Consider the following 25,529-nt stretch of genomic DNA (forward strand, 5'->3'; position numbering starts at 1 on the left):
AGCGCAGGAGCAGGGGCTATCTCGTGTTTTACATAAAACCTCATTACTTCACACAATGCCTGGCTCAGGAGGAAAAGAGGAGGATAACCCAGGAAATGTTTGCTCAAAGAATGAAGGAAAGAAAAGCCTATGAAAAGAAAGGAAAAGTACGTGACTAGGGCAAGGGAAATATTTGCAAGACGCAAATATAGAAAATAGGCTGCCCAAGGAAGAAAACGTTGGCCCCAAATCTTTGGCTCAGTTGACACAGACATTCAGCCTCTCCTACTGGAATGAAATCTCGTAGAAACTCCATTCTCCTAACACTTAAATCATTTACAGCAGAACTTTTAGAGACGTACGTGTAAAATAAAGAAGCCCATCTGGTGTTATAAGTATGTATTTGGGGGGAAAAAAGCATAACACAAACAAAACACACCTATCATTTTTATTACACGATCTACAGAAAGCAAAGGTTTACAAAATCTTTTTAGTCAGAAAGTATATGAAAAAAGATTGATTTTTCCCAAGTGGAGGAGTAAAGAGACATGAGCAAGTATTTTTACATGAGATTTTTATGTTTATCTAACATGAGCTGAGGTTTTAAGAGGCTGGGAAACAGTAACTTGGCATACGGTTCTGTTCCTGAGGCCCCGGGGCTTGTTCTGGACATTTGCAGAGTCAACAAACCCCGAGGGCTCTAGTAAGCAGGGTAATTCCTATTATCCGCTCTGATCGCTCAGATCGGAGGAGCCTGGGGAGAGAGTCACACAACTCAGCCGGGTAGCTAATCTTCCTTAGCTTTGTAGGACCCTTATTGTCTACCTCCTTCTGCCCCAGACGGAGCACAGAGTTCAATGCCTCTCCCATAACCGGATCTTCACACGGCCATTTGCCCCTCCTCCACTCTTCCCAGAGCACAAACTCTTGCGAGCAAACTCCTCTTCGGGCACTTTCTCCTCTTAGCCTGGTGTGTTAGTATCCAGAGTCCAAGCCATCCATTATTACTCTCTTCTACCCACAACTCTCATTGGTATAGCCCTTTCCACTTTAGAAGGTGCTAATACTATACACTGTTATTTAAAAGAAAGAGAGAAAGCACGAGCAAGCACGAGAGAGCTGCCAGGGGCTCATTCCCCACTACCCGGCACAGAGGAACCTGAGCCTCCTCACGTCTCCCAGCCTCAGAACTGGTTTACAGGAAATGCACGGGACGGACAAATGTGTGAAATGATACCAAGTGGGTTCCAGCAGCTGAAGGAGAGAAAATTTCCAGGATGCGTGACCTGGTCTATTTAATAACTGGTGTGCAAGAAGGGGAAGGAGGAGCTGTTACAGGTGAACAGAGACTGAGGGACAAGTCGATCAGAGGCGGCGTATGGATTCTGCTTGGCTCCCAGTTTAAACAAACTCACTGCCAAAAGACATTTTTCAGGCAATCTTGGAAATTTCAAAACCACCTCAATGTAAGATGATATTGAGGAATTCCTGTTAATTTTTTCAGTTAACCAGAAGTTTATTTAAAAAAGATTATTGTTGGGGTGACTTGGTGGCTCAGTTAAGCGTCTGAGTGTTGATCTCAGCTCAGGTCTTGATCTCAGGGTCGTGAGTTCAGGCCCTGCGTTGGGCTCCATGCTGGGCATGAAGCCTACTTAAAAAAAAAAGATTATTGTTAATCTTTATAAAATGGATATTGTAGTTATGTTTAACAATTTGAAGTGTAAATGGGAAGAAGTACAGTAAAACCAAACAGGTTTGGAGGTGAGCATTTGGGGTGATATGATGACAAGGTATGGGTGAACTAATGGCAGTGAGGGATGGCTCACTAGACTGGCAGTCACTCTGCAGCATTAATGGCAGTCCATTCAAGGAGCAGAACTTCCTCTCAGTCCTTGCCCCAGTATCTGCTGGTTCAAAATACTAAGTAACCATAATGCAGGGCACTCAGAGAGAAAGGGCGTCATTTTTTAGTGCTTTCCAAGGAAACAATAGACTTGGAAAACAATGTCATACACATGGAAAACAATGTCATTCTAAACTTTCAGAGTCGCTTTGCCTAGATAGACCATGCACACTTTCATCCTCACAACATTCTCATAATGCAAGGGAAAAAAAGGACAATAGTAAGATCTATGGAACAGAAAGTTGGTGTTTTATTAAAATAGGTTGCCAGAAGTTAATTGACTCCCATTTGTCTTTTCAAGCTTAGAAAGAGCCAGCCAAGAGGCCTCTTGGGCAAAGAGGCAGGCCACACTCACAGAGCCTAATGCTGCTACTTGATCCATAATCCTTCCTGCTGATGGCCAAGCCCTTTAAAAAAAAAAAAAGAAAAGAAAAGAAAGAAAGAAAGGCTGAGCAGAGAACAGTGCAGGGTCAGGACAGCTGCTGGCAAGGGAAGGTGTCCTGCCCCCAGAGGCATGCGGCCGACTCCACCGCCAGACTGCCGAGCAGTGCTGGGCTGCCACACTGTTAGTAGGACTCAGAGACTCAGACCGTCCCAAGTTGCTGCTCATGGCCACCCTGTTCCGGGTTGGCCTAGGCCTTGGGTTGACATGCCCACCAGAGAGTAGACAATCAGCCAGATCGTGCCAAATGTGTCCTCATCTCCTTTCCTCCTTCTGTTGAGTCTCATGCTCCAGTCAGTCTTGTATCTCCCACTTGCACAATGGGAAAGAGACACGCTACTTGGTTCTCTGCTATCTGCCCCAGCACAAGTGTAAGTATACCCAGGGGCCTCTTCCTGAGGTTCACTTGGCAGCAAGGCACCAAGGAGAATCAAGAAAACTTCTGCAGAGGAGCTGTCATCATTTCTTTTCAACAACACTTATAGTCCAGTGCTGTGGGCTAAACACTAAACCCATTAGAAAACAGAGCAGATAAAAACAGTCATCTTTGATTTGCACTGGGTAAGGACAACTGAATTACAAAAAATTGAAGCAAAGTTTTAAAAAATTGACATACTTAAATATTACAGGATCATTATTGCAAACACAAAGGGTAGTCAAGTGCTTTACAAATGAAATGCTCCCTTTAGGCTAATTGCAAATTTGCAATGGGGCTTCTAGAGAAGGGGCTGATCCTCAGGGCCTATTGCTAACTGTTGGACGTATCACAGACAAGCCCCTGAATCTTTTACTTCACACACACCTGAAGACCATGGAACACCTTGGAAATACTAATGTACTCTCATCGGTTTCCATTATTAATACATAGACATACCAACCCATGGGATTATCATCTACATATCATGAATTATAGCCATAATTTGTCTTACCAAGATTTAACAATGTAATAAATATTCTTTAAATCATTCTAGAACAATGCTTATTCTACCTGGACATACTCAAAATGTACTTCAAATATTCAACCAGACAGAGTGTCACTTCTGCGTAGTGAATTTATACCACGACACTTCGGCATCACTTCCTCTCATTCAGGGGAATTCCAACACAGCTTTATTCTGGCAGTGATACCCAGATTCCTACAGATTACCGTACTATACTCTGTCCTAGGACTCCGTCTGTTTTTAAGGCACCTACAAAGTTTATCAAGGAGAAAAACATTCTATATAGAAAATAGCAACAACGGTACTTTTCTATCTCACTCACGAAGGCCAGGTTTGGTTCAGATACCAACCAGAAGGAGATTCTTTCTTTCACTGCTCCCAATAAACAAATCCATCAAGACTGTATCTGAAATTAGCATGGTTTCAGGATCTGGGCAATATTGGGTCCCATAATGTCCTGGCTACAGAAGGTAGATCTGAAAAATTTTAAGGGGGAAAAAAAAGGATATTAAAATGATTTTAGGGGGAAAAAGAGACATGGTAGATCTAATTTAATGAGTAATTATTATTTTATAAACAGTTTTGCAAATACAATGTTCATTTCTTAAATAAGTTTCCATTTCTTTAATAATAAAATTTCAAGATGTACAAATTTTTATACAAGTTGCAAATTTCAAGTTACATGTAGGTTTCAAATACCATTAAACATTGAAACTCTGTTTGAAAATACAAGGGAAAAAGTAATACTTACTCGTACCCATATTTTCCAGATATATCTGTCACCACTTCTGCTCCCAGCTTATTCTGAGAAGGCCCAAACAAATGTTCCTTCCACATGAACTCCATATTTGTTACATTTCCAACATTAACGTCTGCATCAATTAATTTTGTGTAAGTCATTCCTGGCTTAAGTGTTCCACTGTAAACAGAAAAATAAGACTCATAAGCTCACACTGGGTCTTCTCGATGCTGCACTGAAGCCACGCGTGGGTACCATGAAAGAGAGAGTTGCATCCGCCGACATTTGCTTACAGATGTATTCTTTTCGTTTCCGTCAATCAGCATCTTGGAATAGCCGCGTTCTGAAGCTTGAGAGGAAGGGTGAGGTAAATGGGAAGCTTGACTAGTCGATGTTGGGGAATGCCTAGAGAGGCGTTATCTTGACCAGATCTCCATAACGGAAGGTCTGGTCTTGGCTTCCTAGTCTCAGAAACCAGATTTTATGACACCAGGAAATGAACAAACTTTCAATGAGGAGCTAAATTCACAGAAAACTGATCTCTCTATTCCCAAGGGGGAAATGCTTTCTTTTTATTAACCAAAATGTCCTCCAACTCTCTCCCTGGTCACTTCTTTATCTGCATGAAAAGAACCATGTGACCAAACTAGTCATCAAAAGATGTTTTGGTGAGCATGCCACCAGAGCAGAGAGAAGTGGATTATCTTGGGGCACAAGGCACACCCTTTCCAAGCCCAAATTAGACCAGATGTGATTTCCCTCTTCCTGCTGTTTCCTTCTTCCATCGTTCATGTATTGTCTGTCTCCTCTCCCTGGAAGAAAAGCTCCACAAGGACAGGACCGGTGGCTGGATTCTTAGCAATCCGAGCAATCCCTGGCACACCGTGGGCATTTACCTGTCTGCTGAGTGAATGAATGAATGTTGCTATTCCTAGGGCCTGTCTTACTCTATTCCATATAGAATTAACTGCTTTCATTACCAGAAGGCAACTTTTCTTCCAGCTTTCTTAGGGAGAATCTTCCTGCTGCTCCCTGATCCGCCTTCACTCAGTAAATCTACTGTGTAGACCTTCATAACGGTGTCATTAGAAGCCCACGTGACTGAGATATAATCCACAGGGAGGGACCAGACTCTTGATGCTTGACTGAAAAATAGGAATAGAGAGCGTGCAGATGCATTTATCTGACTTCATTTCAAGATGGGACATCTGCTGTGAACTAGAGATCCTGAATCATTCTTAACAGGATTGGTGGCTATGAGACAAGATGACGAACGGCTTCCTTAGATATTTGGAAAAGAAATGCAGACATGTCAAAATATTTTACCATTTTTAAAAGATCTTATTTATTTATTTGAGAGAGTGCGCATGCATGCGGGCTCTAGGGTGAGTGAGGGCGAGGGGCAGAGGGAAAAGAATCTCAAACAGACTCCCTGCTGAGCACAGAGCCCCACGTGGGGCTCCACCTCAAGACCCTGAGATCATGACCAGAGCCAAAACCGAGAGCCAGACGCTCAACCAACTGAGCCACCCAGGCGCCCCCAAATATTCTTACGAATTTTTATTTGTTCCCACCTGCCCCAGGTCAGAGGCCTTCCTGCAGGGCTCTAACTGCCCAGTCTTAGGCAATAGTGAGCCTCAGAGCCTCCAGCACACAATCGATCGTAGGGAACTGCTCTCAGAGAACGAGCTTAATGGAGACACAAAGAACACGTGCAAATGAGGTATGTTAAGACAGGGAAGGGTATCTGGAACAGAGGAACAGCATGAGTGAAGTTGGGAAGAGAGGAAAAGGTGGGATCTAGTCAATGCAGGGTAGTGTAATCACGGTAATCTGGCTGCGCTAAAGATGAACACACCAGATGGTGGGAGATGGGGCTGGAAAGGTGGGCTGGGCCTGTGCATTCACCGGGGTCCAGCGGATCACAGACCAAACCCATAGTTGCAGGCAGGTGCACTGAGGCAGGATGATGTGCACACACGGCCAGAAGGATTAATCTGATGCATTCTTCGACTGACAAAATAACCACAGAAATCTCTTGTTTTTCATGCCTCTGCCCACTCTTTGAAGATGATGGAAAGCAAAGAGGCAAAAATCTAATCCATTCATTGGTTTGCAAAATGGTAGCATCCAATTAGTGTGCATAACCTTAATTCGGAAATGGATTACAGAATTAAACAACGTAAGTGAAATCTCTAATACGAAAATGCTAAGGCTGACCGAAGAAAAGGTTCAAGGAAACTCAAGATAAAAGGGACTTTAGCCAAAGGTACACAGTGAACGTCTCTGCTGAATCATTCCCACCTTTGACTATTTCAACACGTGTCCTATATCTGTGTGTGCTACTCACACAGCTTATTAGAAATCTGGCCATTTACATATATGTCTTATTCCATAAGTAATTTGAGTCTATACAAACCAAAACATATGTGAATTCGTATAATGTTAATGGGCCAGATTAACAATAACTCTCGTTTATTGTCCACTTGCCTTAACGATCTACAGCTATAATTTTATGCTATCACTTTCTGACCTTTTCTGTTTGTAGGTGGAACTGCAGAGACAATAGATCCTATGATTTCTATTTTACATCTGGAAAGCCGGAAGTGAAAAGAAACGTCAAATATGTCATGACAGCCTGAAGCATTCCGCTGTCGGAAAAGCCCGAGCTGCTGACTGAGCCAGTCTGAGTAAGTGCCCAGCACTGTGCCACCTGCCACTTCCTCGTCCTTGGCCCTTGCCTACCTGGCCATCACAAACTCCTCCGTGTCCCCAGTTGTTCCACCTACACGGAGAAACAGGGTCCCTTGAGTGACGTTGTTTCCATCAAGTTTGACAGATAATTTGTGACTCCAACCTGGAAATTAAAAAAAAAAAAAAAAAAAAGAACGAAAATGAAGAGGTGAAAACACAAGAAAAGCATGACCTCCTGGGCACTTTGACGTGAACGCAACTTTCAGCCTTGAACGAGGCTGCTTGTGTTCACGAAAAAGCAACTTTATATAGCTTGAGTGAATCTGGTAAAAAACCACATTTAAAAATACATATACATGTACATGAGTTCATTTTGTGAAAGTAAATAGTGTCATGATATTCTTTAAAGAAAATTCTTTAATTTTCCAGGCATTTTTATGACTTTTCAAAGTGGAAGTGTGTGTTCCTCCGACTATTACATTTGTATTCTGCAGCATGTATACTTTGCACGGCCAGGTTTTTATTGGCCATGGTTTGGCAACTAACCCAGAATAAATCTAGAAAGCCTAGCAGGCAAGAGGGTCTGTGTCTTTTAGAATGGGAGGTGAACTGAGTTGTCCCTTCCTCTCCCGTGGGGCTCTGCACTCAGAAAGCCCAGTTAGCCCAGGTCTGGGGCAGCACAGAGCCTGCCAACAGGGCAAATCCCTTGCAAGTGGCCAAGTGTCACTTTTAAAAAATCTGGAACGAAACAGATCTTTCATTGTGAATTCTGAAATTGCTGTATGTTTAATAACACATTGAAAAAAAAATGCAGTTCTTCCTACAATTGTTTGAAAAACGTCTGGAAGGGGAAAAAAATCTCCAGAGAGAATTTCCAATTCCTGAGTTAATTGTTGCCAGAGTTCCTCCCTCCTCAGCCCACCCACTGCCACCTCTGCACGGAAGCCCCTCTCCCCGGGCTCCCAGTGACGGCACCAGCGCTCTATCCCATGAGCCCTGGGGACTGTTTCATCTGACCTGTCAGCATATTTGCTGCAGTGGCTCCGTCCTCCCTTCCTCACTGTCTTTCACTGGCTCCTCTTACCGCCCTCCACGCTGGTTTACCTTCTCTCTCTGAAAGAGACTGAGACCTTCCTCGGTCTCCTTTGCAGGTTCTCTTTCTCTGCTCTCTTTCTTCTCATCTGACACACTTTTCTTGGCTAATTCCGTCATCCGCCTCCACAGCCCTGACGGCTGTCTACATGCAGGTTTATCTCTAAATCGTTAACTGTACATCACATCGGTAGCCCGTATCTCTGACGGCCTTGTGGGTGCACACCCCCCCACGTCCCAAGGCTTTGAAAAACCTGGTAAGTTAGAAACTGAACCCATCAATTTCCTCCAAGCCAGCCTTTCTTCCTGTGTCATCAAGGTCAGTGAATGGAACAACGTCCAGTGAGCCACAATCATCCTTGACTTCTCCACTTTGGGCATCCCTCACATCCATTCACCAGATTCCATTTTGCTTCTACCTCCCACCCATCTCCGTACTCTCTCCCCATCTCCCACCTTTCTGTCCAGCTTTATTGAGACATAAACACTGTGGACGCGTACACCTTGACATACATATAACGATATATTGTGAAATAATTAGCATTATAAGGTTAATTAACATCCCTCACCTTCCCTGTGGTGAGGCAACACTTGTCCTAACAGGTCATTCTGCCTCCATCTTGTCTCCCTCTAATCCATGCAGCAACAAGAACGACTTTTTAAGAAACCAGTCTGATAATCTTAACACCTTTTGGTGGCTTTCCAGGAGCTCATAAAGTCCGAACTCACCACGTGGCTCACGATTTCATTATTTGCCTTAATTTACTTCTCCTGCCTCATCTCATATTTCTCTCCTCCTGGTCTCCACAGTCCCGGCAGGGGGTTCTTCTTTCTCTCAATCTCTCTCACCTCCAGGCACCGACCCACGCTGTTCCTTCTACTTGGAATGCTCCCATTCCTTCTCCCTCTGACTCATCTTCCAGGAGTCTGCTCAGAAATGACCTTCCCTCAGAAAGCTCCACTGACTTGGTTCTAGAAGACCTTCCTTTGCACGTCTCTTAGCACAACATTTATTACCCAGGATTGAAACTCCCCACTAGTCTAAACTCCCTGTATTGCTCCTCACTATATCCTCAGAGTCTGGCCCAGTGCCCAGTTATCTAGTAGACACTCAGTAAAAACTGTTGAATTTTTAAAGATAAGTACCTTAAAGCATTACAATAAAACTGAGCTACAATACTTACGGGCAAATGGGGAAAGAGACCCTGTGTTTAAAAAATAATATGATCTATTAGGCTGCATATTTTTGAAGTGAAATCTATCAGCAAAATGACCCATTGTTGGGCAACCTTCTTTGGGACAACGGAAGCAATTTCCCTGGTGACAGAAAATAAGAGGTAGGTTAGAAATATAATTAGAAATGTTGACTTTCAACAAACTTTTTTTTTTTTAAAGATTTTATTTATTTATTTGACAGAGAGAGACAGCCAGTGAGAGAGGGAACACAAGCAGGGGGAGTGGGAGAGGAAGAAGCAGGCTCCTAGCGGAGGAGCCTGATGTGGGGCTCGATCCCAGAACGCCGGGATCACGCCCTGAGCCAAAGGCAGATGCTTAAGGACTGCGCCACCCAGGCGCCCCTCAACAAACTCTTGATACATTATTAAACTATAATAAATCTTTGAAATTTAAATAAAGCGTATGCATTTAAAAATGGCTAAGTTGCCTAATAGGCCACCCTGTCTTCAAAAACAAACAAAATAAAACAAAAACAACTGAGGGGGAAAAAATGGTCTATTAGAAAAATGAGTAAATGCTATGAATAGATAATCCCCGGAAAAGGAAAATCAGATAGTTGGTAACTATGTAAAAAGCTGCTCAATCTCACTAGTTGTCAGGAATGTGCTAATGAATACAACACACAATTTCATACTCAACAGATTTGCAAAAATTAAAACAAGTTGCAACATCAAGTAGTGGTGAAGACAAGTGTGGGATTCTCATTTGCTCCTGACGGGAATGTAAATTGAGGGATGTTGCAGACAGCAATCTGGTAACGTCTAACAGAGACAGAAATGTGGGGCCCTGGGTGGCTCAGTCCGTTAAGCGTCCGACTCCTGATTTCAGCTCAGGTCATGATCTCGGGGTGGGATCAAGCCCCGCGTGGGGCTCTGCTTGTCCTTCTCCCTCCGCTCCTGCTTTCACTCTCTCTCTCAAATAAAGAAAAACAATCTTTTAAAAAAAGACAGAAATGCACTTAGGCTTTGACAATTTCACTTGTACTACGCCCTATAATGAAGCTTCCCCACAAGCACACTAGCAGACACACAGGAGTGTTTACCGCAGAACTGCTTTTAATAACAAACGCTGGAAACAACCAAAATGCTGTTAGTAAGGGAATGAAGAAATAAATTGTGACCGATTCCTATAAAATAAACACATTAGATCTACATATATCAATGTAGCTCTCAAATTTATAAAATTTAACAAGAAAAAAAGCAAATCCAGAAAGATACAGTGTAATACTATTTATCTGATACATGCAGGATTCACTACAAGCCCTGCCTCAGGGGAGGGTGTTAAGGGAATAAAAGGGAATCAAATTTTATCTGTACATTTTATTCTTTTTTTAAATTTTTATTTTTTAAAGATTTTATTTATTTATTTGACAGAGAGCTAGAGAGAGCACAAGTAGGCAGAGCGGCAGGCAGAAGGAGAGGGAGAAGCAGGCTCCCCACTGAGCAGGGAGCCTGAAGTGGGGTTCGATCCCAGGACCCCGGGATCATGACCTGAGCCGAAGGCAGACGCTTCACTGACTGAGCCACCCAGGCACCCCATATCTTTTACATTTTAAAATCTAAAGCAAAACTAATAAAGTGTTAACTTAAAAAAAAATCTGGGTAGCAGTATTTGAATATTTGTTATTTTAGGTTTTGAAATTTCAGATTTATAAACCATGGACATTTAGGCTAGGATTATAGTAAAACATTCCATGTAAAACTATGTTTAATGAAGCAAACTTGTAACAATAATAAAAGGGCTCATATTTATTAAGGGCTTACCACATGCCAGGCACTTTTTAAGCACTTTATCTGCATTTAACTAATTAATCCTCACAGGCCTTTTTATTATTACAGTGCTTTTAGCCTCCCTAGCTAACAGATGAGGAAACCAAAGGGCAGAGCAGTTAAAGAATTTGTCCAATGATGCGTGTTGAGTAAGTGAGGGAGCAAGGATGTGAACCAGACAGCCTGGTACTACAATTCCTCCTTCATTTTATTTTATTTACTTTTTATTTTATTTTATTTTATTTTATTTTATTTTATTCCATTCTGTTCTGTTCTATTTATTTCATTTCACTTCCTTTTTATGACTGTTTGGGGAGAAACACAATAAAACATGTCAAGGAAATTGACACGATGTTCTCTAGTTTGTAGCCATAATTAGCATCCATGTGGCACAGGAGCCTCGCTTCGCCCATCTCGCAGACTGTAGCCCATTATCTCTGACTATACTGTGACTCTGAGGGCCTCTTCCACCTGCCTTCAGTATAGTCAGTGCCAAGATCCCTTTAGCCACTCAGAGCAGCATCTGGGGCTGGAAGAAGGAGGAGGCAGCATTGGTTATTGGGGAAAGGCCAGGGTTTGGCTGGCAAGCTTCCCGAGCACAGCAGTTCACCAGGGCGTGCCGTGAGTAAGAACAACTGGCTCGGGAGACGGAGAAGGTGGCCAGAGGGCATCCAGTCACCTTGCTCTGTTTAAGAGGACGGAAGCGGCTTATTCCTGTCCCAGCACTGCACTTACGCACCAAGTGCTGTTACTTAACAATAAATTCCAGCTGGAAACCTCACATTTTCTACCCTGATGAAACAGGGAATTAGGTCTCTGAAGCATAAGAAGGAAAATCTTTCCACTTCCCACTACAAAATAGATTTTCTTTCTCCTTTTCATAGTGATAACCAAATGAAAAATACATTTAGCTCAGATCTGGGACCGTGCGTTTTATGACTCAAGCAAAATCAGATTTGGTATTTTGTCCCTTATTGATCTGTGTGGAACTCCTGTGAGCTATCTGTGCCTTAGTTCGGCCCTGTATAAATAATTAAATTCTAATAAAATAATTTTCACGTTCCAAGTAAATAGTAATATGTTTGGTTGTAGCTATTGATTGGTTCAGCCTTTTCGGGGCATCTTTGAAGATGACATTTAAAATATATACACAGAAAAATTCTGCCCTGGACTTGTGCCTGTTACACAGTAGCATCTAATTACTGCATAACAAATGGCCCCAAACGCAACATTGGATATAATCTTCAAAAGAGCTGAAACAACCAGAATACAAATAGTTGGTTTAGTTATTTAAGCCCTTCAGCAATCCAGCTACTGTTCAGTACTCCGCATAGAGAAAGAATCTATTATTTCCCAAAATGGCAGATGCATTTTTTTGCCACATACTCAAAGCACTAATTTTTAGTTGGCTGATCATGGTTCAAAAAATGACTTGCTAATGAAATTCCACTGCAAAACACTTTACTTACGGCTTTGAAAGATTTGTAGGATCTACAAGGATAAGCAATAAATGCTTCAGGATTGAGAACGCTTTCAGTATAGAAGCGATGACTTCGGGCATGGTTGCATTCAAAGAAGGAAGTCACTTCTGTGAAGACAGTTTCCAGTTAATTGAGAGCAATAAACGGATTAACTGATAAGTAACAGTACGAACCATTTCTTAGAAAAGTAACTTAAAACAACAGATTCTTGACTTGGGAGGTCTAGACAGCCAGACTTTGTGTGTAGGCTTGGATACTGCACAACATTTATCAATAGCACGTATCATTTTCTTTGTACCAAAGAATTCTTTGTGTGACCCTCAAGCGACATTCAAGCAGGATAAATAAACAAATGCAAATGTAAATGACTCTGTGTTCTGCTACTATTATCTTCAGCACTTCCCAGGTCTTTGACCTAGAGCTTGAAAGCACTTAGAGCTTTCTGTATCCTTGTGCGCACAGCATCTTCTCCGTAGACCCATTCGTTCACTGTCTCCCTGTTTCTGCAGGAAAGCTGATCTGCCTCCTGTTCAATCACAACACAGCCAGCAACACCCTCAATGAGCTTTGAGGTGTGACAAGTGCGAAGTATTATTAAGAATGCTACAGACAAGTTAGTTTTGTCATTGTTAGGCATGATATTATGGGCACTAATAGTTTGGATTTTTACAATAATAAATAAGATAGATCTAAATACATTCGTGCATTCTGAAGTTATCATAGCATTCTAGTCATTTATGCTCTTTATCTTCTATAGCAACGTCTCTAGTGTCTGCCATGGACTATTCTTCCAATGACCTACACAACTTGGTTGATCTTTGAGAAACTAGATTTTGTTTTAGTATATGTGGTAGATCATTATACTGTAATAGTGACCTCCAGTGAGTCACTCTTTTTTAGGTCCTTACCCCTTTGCAATAACAAAACAGATTACCATTCCTCCCTTCAAGAGCAAGGAGTCTTTTTTTTTTTTTTCATTCCCCCCACCCCACCCCACATTGCAAGCTAGTCCTGTGACTTGCTTTGACCAACAGAACATGGAAGAATTGACCCTGTGCAATTTCAGGTCCTCAGTCTTAAAAGACCTTCTAGCATACACTCTTGCTTTCTTAGAACCCAGCTTTTCTGTTAAGAAATCCCGGTTAACTGCCTGGGAAGAAAGGTCCTGAAGGAGAACAGACCACTTAAAGAGAAGAACCAGTACCAAGAACCCAGACGCGGAAGACCATGTTGAATCTTCCCACCTAGCTTAACCCAGTGTAGACCCCAACTGGATGCAATCACAGGACTCACATTGCAGAGCAAAGTCTCTGCAGAACTCTGCCTGAATCTTGACCCTGAGAACAATGGGCAATAAAACCATTGTTCTTTTAAGCCATTCTGGCTTGTCATGCAGTAGATAACTGAGACAGGGTAACTTCAGAAAGCAGAGATCAATAATTGGCATCATCTTTTTTTAAACAAGGCCATCTCTTACATCAGGTCTTTTTATATTCAGATTTATATTCACAATTAATTGTAATGTAGACAAGATGGTTCGTTAGCATCTGGGAAATATAAATTTTAGAAGTAAATGATTTCTTAGTAATAAATATAATGTAAATTCGAATATCTTAATGTCTTCAAACTCATCTAAATCATAACATGAATGATACACATACTTTAAATAAAGTTGTAGGAAATTTTATAACGTCTTAAAATGATAGCTTGTGATAAATGTATTTTACTTCAATTAATTCTTTACAGAATTTCAAATGTTCTGTGTACGTATACAAGTTAAAAAAGAAATATTATGATCTATATTTTATACTAATAGAAAGGATTTTAAGTCATAATATGGAAAATAAGAAGAGAAGTTTTATAATAGGTCTTATTGGAATGAATTTTGCTTATCTCTTCTAGCTGGAATTGGCTTTCTCATTTTGAGTGTCTGTAATTCACCAGTTATATTGTTTCTTTTCTTCAGTGGGCATGGCAAACAGATACTTCTAATCACATTTACTCTTCAGAACAGATATTGAAACTTTGCAATTTGTCTCTAGAGAAGAGGACATTCCAACTACTCTCAATGTCATGATCTGTGTATCTTCCCACTATACCAGCCAATTGGAAGATCAAATAATTACATCATCGAGAGACTCTAACCATGTGGAATCAGATGGTGAGATATTTAGAGTCATCCATTAATTATCATATCATCATACATTATATTATTATGTATTTTATATATTATGTATGACACATTTCATTATTTACATTACATGATGATGATATGTAGATCCAGAGAATAATGAATTCCCAAATAATAACTTTTGGTGCCTTATTACCAGGCACTCTATAGACACAGTTGTTACTGGAAACTATTATAAAGGGTTAAATACTATTTGTTTAATTTGTGATTAATTTAATATATGATCCATAGTGATTCTGTTAAAAAGTAAATCAAACTGTATCTCTTTTTTGCTCCAAATCCTCCCATGTCTCCCATCTCACTTGAGTAAAGCTGAAATCTTTACAATGGTCCATAAAGCCCTGTATCTTCCCCCTCTGCCCTCTAACCTCATGTCTATTACTCTCCTCTTTCAATTCACTCCAGCCACAGTAGGATTCTCACTGCCATGAACTTCCCAGGCAGGCTCCTGCCCCAGGCCCTTTACACTGGCCGTCCCCCACCCATTGGCCTGGAACGCCTTTCTCCCAGGTATCCTCATGGCTAACTCCTTTAGGTCATCTTTTCAGTAAGGACTCCCTGGCCACCCTATCAAAAATCTCCTTTTCCCACTCGACCCCCACTATCACCAACACCTTACATTTCATTCCATGCTTTATTTTGTTTCCTTACTCTATTGTTTTTCTAGCACACTAGAATATTAGTTCCATCATGGAGGGGTTTTTGTCTTTTGTATTCATCCCTACATCTGCTGTCCCTAGAATAATGCCTGGCACATAGTAGGCACTCAATACATCCTGCTGAATGAATAAGCATATCCTCCCTGTTTACACTGAGTGACTACAATATGCTAGATATTCTGATAGGCCCCGGGGGATACGAACATAACTAAGACATGGACCCTAATCTCGCAGCTCTCACAACTGGTGGGAGCTTTATACATGTGATTGTGTTTTGGGCTAAAGTATATTTTTATATTATATTATGTGCAAAATGGTATGGATCCTATCCAAGGAGGGAGCTGAGTGAATGTATAATATCCTCCTTCATATTTTAGAAAGTATTTACCTTCTTTGTAAGCATTGAAATCAAAGTTAAATAAAGGTGTTATTAAGTCTTCACATCCTGGCATGTGCTTCCCTCCATTTGGGTAAAAGTCAAGGTGACCACAAGCGTTAATAGTTCCAGCACCTGAAATAGATAAAAGCAGGATAAATGCTTCTAAAATTCTTTTCCATGCTTCAGTGTAGTTTGTTTGTATCGAAAACTTACCAAACTCAAAGAGCAAGCGAACTGCATTTGTATGAATGACATCGACAAAGTCGGCATCCGAGGGGTCCAACCTAACTTCATTTGGAGTATTGTGGAAATATGGCCCGGCTGGGTCCAACCCTGGGAAAAAGCATGAATGTCCATTAAACCAAGACATGTTCTATCCAAGAGTACATTCTTAGTGTTGTTATTTTGGAAGGATAGATGGTGAGGGCAAGGTATTCTTTCCTTTATGATTTATACAGGTCAAACACCACCCAAGACAAAGTGTAGATACATAAATTGAGTGGATACATGCAGGTCTCTATACATTATAATGTCAGATTCCTATATACAAGTAAGGCTGTGTCCAGACAATGCAAAATAACTAACAAAGTCAGAAGAATCAAATTCCAGGGTATGTATAGGGATTACCATCTACATAATTAAGGTTATGGATTGCAGACGATTTCAAAAGCAACATCTGTATGCAAAAATATAGATAAAAATAAAAGATAAGGGGCACCTGGGTGGCTAAGTCATTAAGCGTCTGCCTTCGGCTCAGGGCGTGATCTCAGAGTCCTAGGATCAAGCCCCACATCAGGCTCCTCCGCTGGGAGCCTGCTTCTTCCTCTCCCACTCCCCCACCTGTGTTCCCTCTCTCACTGGCTGTCCTTCTCTCTGTTAAATAAATAAATAAAATCTTTAAAAAATATAAAATAGAATAAAGGTTAAGAGCTCTTCAATATGTAAACACGAATCTATGAAGCAACACACTTAAGCTTAGTTTTCAGCTGTGGCTCATTTAGTTCCACTTCATCATACTACAAATGAAGAGCCTGACATCCCGTGAAGTGAAGTGATTTGACAAGGCCGCCATATATTGGAGGCAAAATGGACTAGGAGCCCAAGTGTCTAGACCCTCAGCCCACTGTCTCCTGTTCAAATATCTAATAAAGAAAAAGGTAAGAGATCTAGAGGTCTCTAAGATGTTATGACCACTCACATGTCCACTCATGTATACATCTGACATTTATTTATCAAGCACGTACTACATGCCAGGAACCAGGTTCAGCACTTGGATACAAGGAATAAGGCCTAGCTTTGTCCTCACAGAGCTTTGTGTTTGATGGGAAAGGCACCTTGATCCAGCACACTCAGTGCAGAGACAGAGGTGAGCCTAGGGATTTGCAAGCACAGGGAAGCCACACATAAACCAGTCTTGGGAAATTGGGACATGCTTCTGCTGGAGATGGGAAATATGAGCAGAGATCTGAGGAACCAGAAGAGTTGGCCAGAGTCAAGAGGGGTCAGCAGCACCCCAGGGGTAAGAAAGAGACTCTTCATGGCCTGCGGGTGAAACAGTTAAGCACATTTGGGGAACTGTAACCGGTTTTTGAGGGCTGGTGTACAGAGTTTTAAAACTGGATGAAAGACAAAGCTAGCATTGTAAGCAGGAGCCAGATGTAATCTGAACCACGCAAAAGGGTTTGGACATCATCTGGTTGGCAATGGGAAGCTCTTACAAGTTTCCAAAAGGGGAGATTTACATTTTAGCAAATATCTCTTTGCTGTAAAGTGGAAACTGGATCCCAGAGTGGAGAGGACTTGGAGCGGAGGAGAAGCCGACCCCTTTGGAGATGCGGCAGGAGTGAGAAGTGAACATTTGTGCCCCACGCTTACAAGACACAACAGTCTCAGGGGCGCTCTTAAACGCTAGGAAGTTTGTTCGATTGTGTAGTGTGCAGTCACCAATTCGCTGCAAACTTCTGATGAAGTCAAGAGCTCTGCAGAGATGCATCCACATATAGGAGACCCGCCTCTGACTCCATTGATCAGAGAAGAGGCAGACAGAGGGAAGCGGGGCACCCGCGTTCGTGGCTCCTGAGGTCTCAGGAGGAAAAGCAGCAGAAGGTTCCACTTATGCAGGTCTTAAAATCTATCATTTAATTTTGCTTTGAACTGGTTTTATGATAAAGCTAGTATCTTTCTTGAAGTTTTGGTTCTTTTGTTACTCAAGGAACATGATTGTTCAAAAACTAACTGCTTGCAAGGAATATAGATTGCAACGTTCAAATTACAGCAATCTTTGGATTTTCAGAGAGCCTTTAAAAAAAGTATTGTTTTCTATTTACTCAACGGGATAATTCACTGGGCAGGAAAAATTGGAAGTTACATAGTATCTGATTTTTGAAATCAAAATTGAGAAAAACAAAGTCTTCACAAATTTATGGTAACCCAGTGTGATTTGTAATACGTGAACAGCAATGTTCCTCCCTCTCGTTTATGGCTGAAACGCCCACAGGCTGTGCAGGCCCCATGACGGTCCATCTTCACAAACGGCCGTCTCTTCATTCCCCCGGGCCTGAAAACTTAGAGCAAAGGGGCATTTTTGCTACCCAACGACTTCAGAATAAAAATACAATTTTAGGGGCGCCTGGGTGGCTCAGTCGTTGGGCATCTGCCTTCGGCTCAGGGCGTGATCCCAGGACCCTGGGCTTGAGCCCCACATCAGGCTCCCTGCTGGGAGCCTGCTTCTTCCTCTCCCACTCCCCCTGCTTGTGTTCCCTCTCTCGCTGTCTCTCTGTCAAATAAATAAATAAAATCTTAAAAAAAATACAATTTTATTATTCCAAATAAGAAAGGCGGCTGTGGGCTGGCATTGGGATTGGGATTTGGGAGCTGGAAGAAGTTTGCAGCAGGAAAAGTCTGCTGTACTGAGAGGCTGCACAGACAAGACACTGTACATGCAATCTGGAGTTCGTAACTATTTTTAGAAAAGGATACGTAAAGTTCAAATTTGAATTTAAAGCATAAGTATGTGTTTGTATATATATATACACACAGAACAACAGTGTGTTGTCTTAACCAACAGGAAAGGAACACATACTACGTGCCAGGCCTGGGGAGGGGTGGGGGTAAGGGAGACTTTCTTAGTAGTTCAGAGTCTAACAAAATAAACAGGTGAATGAATAATTACATATAACCATACAAGAGTTGCATTTTCGGGTATAATAGAGGCATATTTCAAAAGATATGGGAAGTAGAGAGAATTAACTCTGCCTGAGGAAGGTGCATTTGAAATGAATCTTGAAAGATGAACAGTAGCCATTTAGGGCAAGGGGCAATAGCTTGTGCCAAGGCACAGAAATATGAAAAGCCACGATGAACATGAAACTATTTATGTGACAAGCTAAGAGGCTTTGGGCAATGGAAAGTTCTAACAGTGAGTGATGCAGCCTGTATTTGGAAACACAATGACTTGGCAGCACTCATGGGGGATTGGGGTGGGGGACCAGCCACAGGTGGCCAAATCCAGGTGAACGATGAAGAGGGCCTGAGCTGGGACAGTGGCCAGGACACAGACAGGTGCAAAGCAGAGGAGGAAACCTGGCACCTGCTGACTGAATGTTGTTTGGGGGTATAGAGGAGAGAGAGGCCAGGCCAGCTTGTTGATACTGGAGCTGATATTTCGATCTCCATCCATCTGACTCAATTGGTTTGGAAGTTGGAATACAGGGAAGGGAGATGATTAATTATCATCCTCAAAAATCTAGTTCACAGTATATACTAATTCATGTTAATTCATAGTATATATACCTGACTCTGCAACTTATTTTTAGACTTGACAGTATATTCAGAGGTAATATTCAACATTCTAGAACTGGAACAGCATGGGCACAGGCCTTAAACCAGTTCCACACAGCCAGTGTGCACTGTGAGCTGCGATCCTGATGTGTCCCGGACATCCTTCCAGAACCATCAGTGGGGCTCTAACTCATCCTCTGTGTTAGCGGTGTGGAGTTGCACACCATGTGTCATATTCATCAGCCATCCTCTACGGCTGGGTGGTCAGTTCCCATTACTTTGCCACCACAGATAACGCTACAGAGAACATTCTTGAACGTGGATCTACACCCGCATGCTTGGAAAACACTTTTATGGGTAGTTGAGTCCCATTTTCTCCATCTTACATTTGCTTCCTCTACTTAGTTGGTGTTTCAAATACTTGATTTTGTGTGTGAACAAACGTGTAAGCAAATTCCAGGCCCAACTCCAGGGCAGGCTTACCTGTTATTCTTCCAAGGCCAGGCACCCTTGACCCAGCTTCCCCAGCCAGATGTGCTCCCACGCTGTGGCCAATCAAGTGAACTTTAGAAGGAGAATATCCAAATTTTTTCTGATAGGATTTTTAAAGGAAAACAGAACAAATATTTTTAAAAGACCAGGTGGAATGGCTTAAATGTGCTTGACATATGCTTGATTTATCTGTGCCTCTCACAGGATGGGGACTAGTCAATAGACAAAGTGACCCCCACATCCACCCACCTCCTTGTCTGGCTGAAGGAGAAAGCACCGGGCAGGACTGGAGGAATGCCTTCTGTCAGGTTCTTCTGCCTGTGCTAAGGGGCCTTGTGGTCGTCAGGAAAAGAACAGCCCAGCAACCACATCTATGGCTTCCAGCCCATGCCCACTCTTCCTAAGACCCAACCCTTCCAGCACACTCCCGACACAGGTCAATGCAGCCATATCTGGGCTGTCACCCACCCTACCTGTGTCTGTCTCCTCCAATTGAAGGCAACTCTAGCAAATGGCTGGGCTGAGTTTGGTCTTCAAGAGGAGTTTTTAAGAATATTCACAAAATGACTATGTGCCTAAGAGTTCACACACACACTCACACTCAACAGGGAACAAAGGGGCAAGCATTTTTAGTTTCATCTAAGCTTCCAGTTCTCTTCATGGTAACGGTGAAAATCAAGCAATTGCCTTCACGTGGATAAATTTATCATTGATCAAATGATCCACTCTTTTTCCCACCAGTAATGACAGTATTATATGCTGCTTTATAAAGAGTATTTTCTCTCTCATTTACATGTGAATGGCCATTCCCAGGATGTCTCCTGTCCTTAGGGGGCTCCTTCCTCCACCACTGCCCCGTTCAAATTTCTGCTTTTTGTCTTCCTCCACAGCCTGGTATCTGAGGTCAGCCCTCTTTCCCCTCAGCCCTCCCCTCCTCTGTCCCCATCAATTCACTGAACACGTACCTCAGTGAACGCTTTCCTCTCAGCTCAGCGAACGTTTCCTTTCCTACAAGCCACTACTATTCATTTCCTGGAGCCAGAAGAGCCCACAGCGCAGGCCCCAGGATCCACAAAGAAATTCACAGAAGCTTAGGACAGGTTCTTCTCTGAAGAGGTGATGAATCGGATTTCACCCTTTGGATCAAGGACCCATTCTAAGTACCTCCTTGTGCCCTGATCTCCCTAGACAGCAGGAAGAGCAGACAAGCAGTGTGGGGGCAGAGGTGAGGACTTGGCTCCCCGAGTCTTCTCCAGCCGCCTCCTCATCGTCCTCAGGGTTGGAGTATCACCTCCCTGGGCTGCCCATGGGGGTGAGCTGCTGCTCCGGTCCCTCTCCATCCCCCTGCCTTGGACTTCCTCATAGTACCGTCCCCACACTTCGTCAGAGCAGAAACACTGTCTCACTCGCCCTGTATCTTCAGGGACTAGAACAGCGTCTAGCCCACAGCCAGTGCAGAGAAAACTATTTGTTGAATGAATGAGTGAACCCTCCTTAAGAGTCTGAAAGGGTCATAAATCTTTAGATTTTACTTCACTGCATTTAATGGTGGGAAATTACTTTCTATAATGGTAGGGCATTTGGAGATTTATAAATGTCTCAGGGTATAACCCTCATAAATAGCAAAGTCTATTTTGTTCTTTTAGAAAATGTATAGGTTATTGTGCCTGGACTGGACTATAGACCTAACTAATTCACTGCCACAGAACCCAATTACTGTGGGAAAATGTATTTCACCTTCTAAACAAATAGCATTCATAAGATGGGAACAGTTTATAATCATTAAGGATAGGTTTACAATGGGACGAAAACTAACTGGCAGGATAGGGTCCTACAAGCTGACCCCAGAAGCAACTTGGGGGTGGGGTTAGGGGTGGGGAAGCATTTGGTGAGGAGCCTGTGAAGGGACACTGCCACCAAGTGGCGCTTTGTAGAACCACAGGCACTTCTTTCCCAGGAAGTAACTGCCCTTTCCTGGTCACCATACAGAAAGGAATGCTCAGTATCTCACACGTTCAGAACTCGTGTGAACTAATGAAAAAGCCGTAAAATCAATGCAAATTCTTGGTGTTATGATGCAAAGCCAATTAAACGCAATTTTTTAAAAACCAGCTTTTCTTACCGTGAGAACATCAATAAAATACGCCACCTCAGCCCCAACAACGCGGAGATTGTTTACGGCATGGATGTACTCCAGCGAACCATTAATCCAGTCTATGTTAATACAGTTCACGTCTTCCACTTTTAGTAACACCTGGTACAGAGATTTATTATAAGGATGTTAGAAAAAAGAATTAAGGAAAGCCAAAGTGCCAGAGTAATGGATTCCATAATAAGAAATAACACTACTGGGTATTGAGAACCTACTACACGCTAGGTCCTGTCCTAACCCTTTTACATATATTATCTTATTTAATCCCCTTTACAGATAAGGAATCCAAAGCACAGACAGGTTAATTAAACTTGCCCACAATCATAGTACATAGAACCATGGTATGAATTCAGGCAGCCTGACTCTATTATACTATATGGCCCCATAAATAATTGCTTACTATGTTAGCAGTCTATTAATCTTGAGTATAAGAGAGGAAAATTAATTTCTTGGAGTGAACCTGGAGAATTTTTTCCCTTAAGTGAGAAATTTATCATAGCATTCAATCTTTTGTCAAAAGTGAGAATTTATCAAAGAATAATTACAAAGAAATATGCTCCCATTATAATCTATGCAATTCATAATAAGTGAGTATAAATGGGAAATGGATAATTCATTTGGGGCCTTGGGACAGGGACAATGTAAGTAACTGGGTGGAGGAATTTCCATGAATATGCATTAATATATGCAAAGTACATTCCCATTAAACATATAGCTTTTATACTAGTATAAAGAAGCGTTTATTCACATCATACATTGCACATGTCTTGCTGCCATTTTCCATCTGATTTCCATCCAGGTATGTTGATACGGGTCATCTTGTCTGTTCCAAAGTGTGAGCCCTGGATAGTTAGATAATTAACTGCACTGATCTCCTGTTTCAAGTGAAAAGAGATGAAGGTAAAATAATAATTCAAAATTATTTGACATTTAGTAGAATTATTCTAAGTCTGTTCAAAAGTCTTCCACTACATTTGATTTTTAACAACTGTCTTTAATATATTTTTACCAAAGAAATAGTTACTGCTACACACTGCAAAATATCAAGAAATTATTCATGCATTATCAAATACAATATATAAATGTAATCACAAGGAAAGGAAAGAGAAGTGTTTCGTTTTAAGGCAAGGTTTGTAAGATGATGCTGGGTCAGTTTCAATCAGGACTTCTGTCAGCCGTACTTTCGTAAAGCACTTACTTCTCTGGAGCCAATGGAATTCATGAGCAGTGTGTGATTTGGGACTTAGAAGCATGCTGCAAAGGTGGCAAAACAGATCGCTCACCCCACTTTATGAGGGAGGAATAAAGGTTAGGATCTCACCACATGCAGTACAATAGCATATTAAAGATCATTTTATGTAATTTACCTTAAATGTTCTTTTGTATTTCTAGTATTTTGTTGGATTGTTTCTATAACCAATGAAACTCAATTTAAGTGATACTATGAATTTAAGTGATTTCTTTATGAAGAGAAAAAATGAAAAGGCACAATATAAGAAATGCTCAAAATTCTATTTTGAGAAAAAAAAATGAACACTCTAATCAGCAAATTGCAAGTCTGACAATGGTGAATCCTGTAACAAAGAGCCTTCAAACAAAGACCCTCTTAGTAGCTACCTGTGTTTAATAGTCACATGCAAATTAATCATACAACTTGCTGGCTAAACTATCTCCAAGATGGTCAGCAAACAATTATGAGAATCCGAAGGTGGCTTACACAGTAATTATAATATAGCTACACTCGTATCTGCGTATATGCCAGGAATTGTTCTAAGCACTTTACAGTGTAGCGCATTTACCCTCCACGACACTGCGAGGTAGGCACTAACTTTACAGATTGGGAAAGGGCACAATGAGAAGTCAACTCACTTGTCCATAAAGCACTCCAGCTAACGAGTCCTGGAGTGCGGGGCTGAAACCCACATGGTCTTTCTCTGAAGTCATGGGTTCCACCCCTGAGCTCTCCAGTTGGAATCTGATCATACTGTTCTTTACTGATAGGGCCCAGAGCAGATGTGGGATTTGTTGAGGCAGATAATATAATCAAATGTATCTGGGCTTTCCTGGAAGAGCTGCTCTGCTGAATAATGGAATCTAAGTGCAAAAACATTTGTCAGTCTATATATTTAAAAGAATCCAGATGTTAATTCCAACTCCAGCTGGAGCCCCTTAAACCCCAACTATATTTCTATTTCTATGTCAAAAAAAAAAAAAAAAGAAAGAAAGAAAGAAAGAAAGAAAAGCGAACCTATTTGGGAAAAGGGATTTGGTAGGAAAAGTTTGTTTAATCTTTCCCCCTCGTGAGAGGAGCTGAATGTGGGGCCTTGTGAAAGCTTCCAAGTGTCAATGTGACCAGTACTGTGGGATCCGAGCGTCCTGCATTGTCACGAAAGCCTTGGAGAATTTAATAACGTAGGAAAGGTAAAAAAACAAAACAAAACAAAACACTTCCGTTCACTTCATAGTCAATCTGGTACACCCCTGTGAAATGGCATACTAACCTAGAAAACAGGAAACTCGAAACAACATCATGGAATCAACTCAAAGAAGACACTCAGCTTCTGCTGCCCAAAGGACAAGGCCATACAAGGGGGTCAGGACAGAATAGGTTATCCCAAGGAAGGCCCAGGTGAAGTCTCAATGTTTAGGGCGCTCAGGCCTTTACTTTCAACTTTCTTATCTTTGAGGAATCGTAGAACCTAACTGGTATGAGATCAACGCTTTCCACAAAGCATGACTACTCTGGCGGTGATCTCATTTGTAGTAAGCCAAAAGTAGTCAGCAGTTAGGCATGTTGCAGCCTTGAGAAAAGCTGCAGGCCCAGAAACTACCATAATTATGCAAAATGTGCATCACCGCTAGTGACTAACCGTGTGAGCCTCTCTAGGGGATGGCAGGTTGGATTTATTCTTGCAGAAATGCAGCTGTGAAGACCTGTGACTCTCAGAAGAGTCAAGTTTATTGCGCCATGTTTAGCTTTAACAATTCCTCCCTCTGAGGAAAGAGCACGTTAAACCATCGCATAGTTAACTTCTGCTTTCTCATACACAAAGTCGGATTTGCACAGTGTAGCATATGGGTCAAGCCTGGGGCAATCAAGATTTTTAATATTGTACCTTGACTCATCCTGTATCCTCACTGCTGGTATAAAACATGTTAACACCAAACCCTCTGGCTTCCATCCATTGCAAAACTCAAGTACAGACCTGGTTTGTCACATGGTTTTTTCCAAATGGAAGGGAGTGGAAAAGACATGAGGAATATTGCCTTTATGGTCCCTTTCTTAGGACAGTGCTCGGTGTCTGACATTCTCTTCATTGCCTTTACGGTCCAGACTCTCCTAAAGACTGACGGTCATCACCTGTTTTAGTACCTGTGCTCTACGAAAGTTCAAGTGCATGGCCACTATGCAGAAGGATAAAGGACCAACGAGTCCTATGAGGACAGAGGGTCAAGACCAGGGGATGCAGTTAGTCCTGAATGCACACACACATGCACCCTGAAAGTCCTAACCAGAGAGTGAAGGTGCTCTGAAACATTTGTGTTCAACAAATTCTCTTTACATGAAAAAAATTGTGGCAAAATACATATAACATAAAA

The 25,529-nt window shown here is 41.8% G+C and overlaps 1 protein-coding gene across 1 annotated transcript in view; it reads right to left on the reverse strand.

Annotated features, from left to right (window-relative positions):
• Positions 1 to 3,677: 3,677 nt before the first annotated feature.
• Positions 3,678 to 25,529, reverse strand: part of PNLIPRP3 (pancreatic lipase related protein 3) — a 33,735-nt gene continuing 11,883 nt past the window's right edge. The window contains exons 3-12 of the mRNA XM_008684922.1: positions 22,685 to 22,804; positions 21,900 to 22,031; positions 19,769 to 19,877; positions 15,719 to 15,838; positions 15,515 to 15,637; positions 12,265 to 12,383; positions 8,975 to 9,107; positions 6,750 to 6,861; positions 4,017 to 4,184; positions 3,678 to 3,741 (exon numbers count right to left, since the gene is read on the reverse strand). Coding sequence (XP_008683144.1) covers positions 3,678 to 3,741; positions 4,017 to 4,184; positions 6,750 to 6,861; positions 8,975 to 9,107; positions 12,265 to 12,383; positions 15,515 to 15,637; positions 15,719 to 15,838; positions 19,769 to 19,877; positions 21,900 to 22,031; positions 22,685 to 22,804 — 1,200 coding nt within the window. The remainder of the gene's footprint in view (positions 3,742 to 4,016; positions 4,185 to 6,749; positions 6,862 to 8,974; positions 9,108 to 12,264; positions 12,384 to 15,514; positions 15,638 to 15,718; positions 15,839 to 19,768; positions 19,878 to 21,899; positions 22,032 to 22,684; positions 22,805 to 25,529) is intronic.

Source organism: Ursus maritimus, unplaced genomic scaffold (assembly GCF_017311325.1).
Source record: "Ursus maritimus isolate PB19 unplaced genomic scaffold, ASM1731132v1 scaffold_7, whole genome shotgun sequence".
NCBI lineage: Eukaryota > Metazoa > Chordata > Mammalia > Carnivora > Ursidae > Ursus > Ursus maritimus.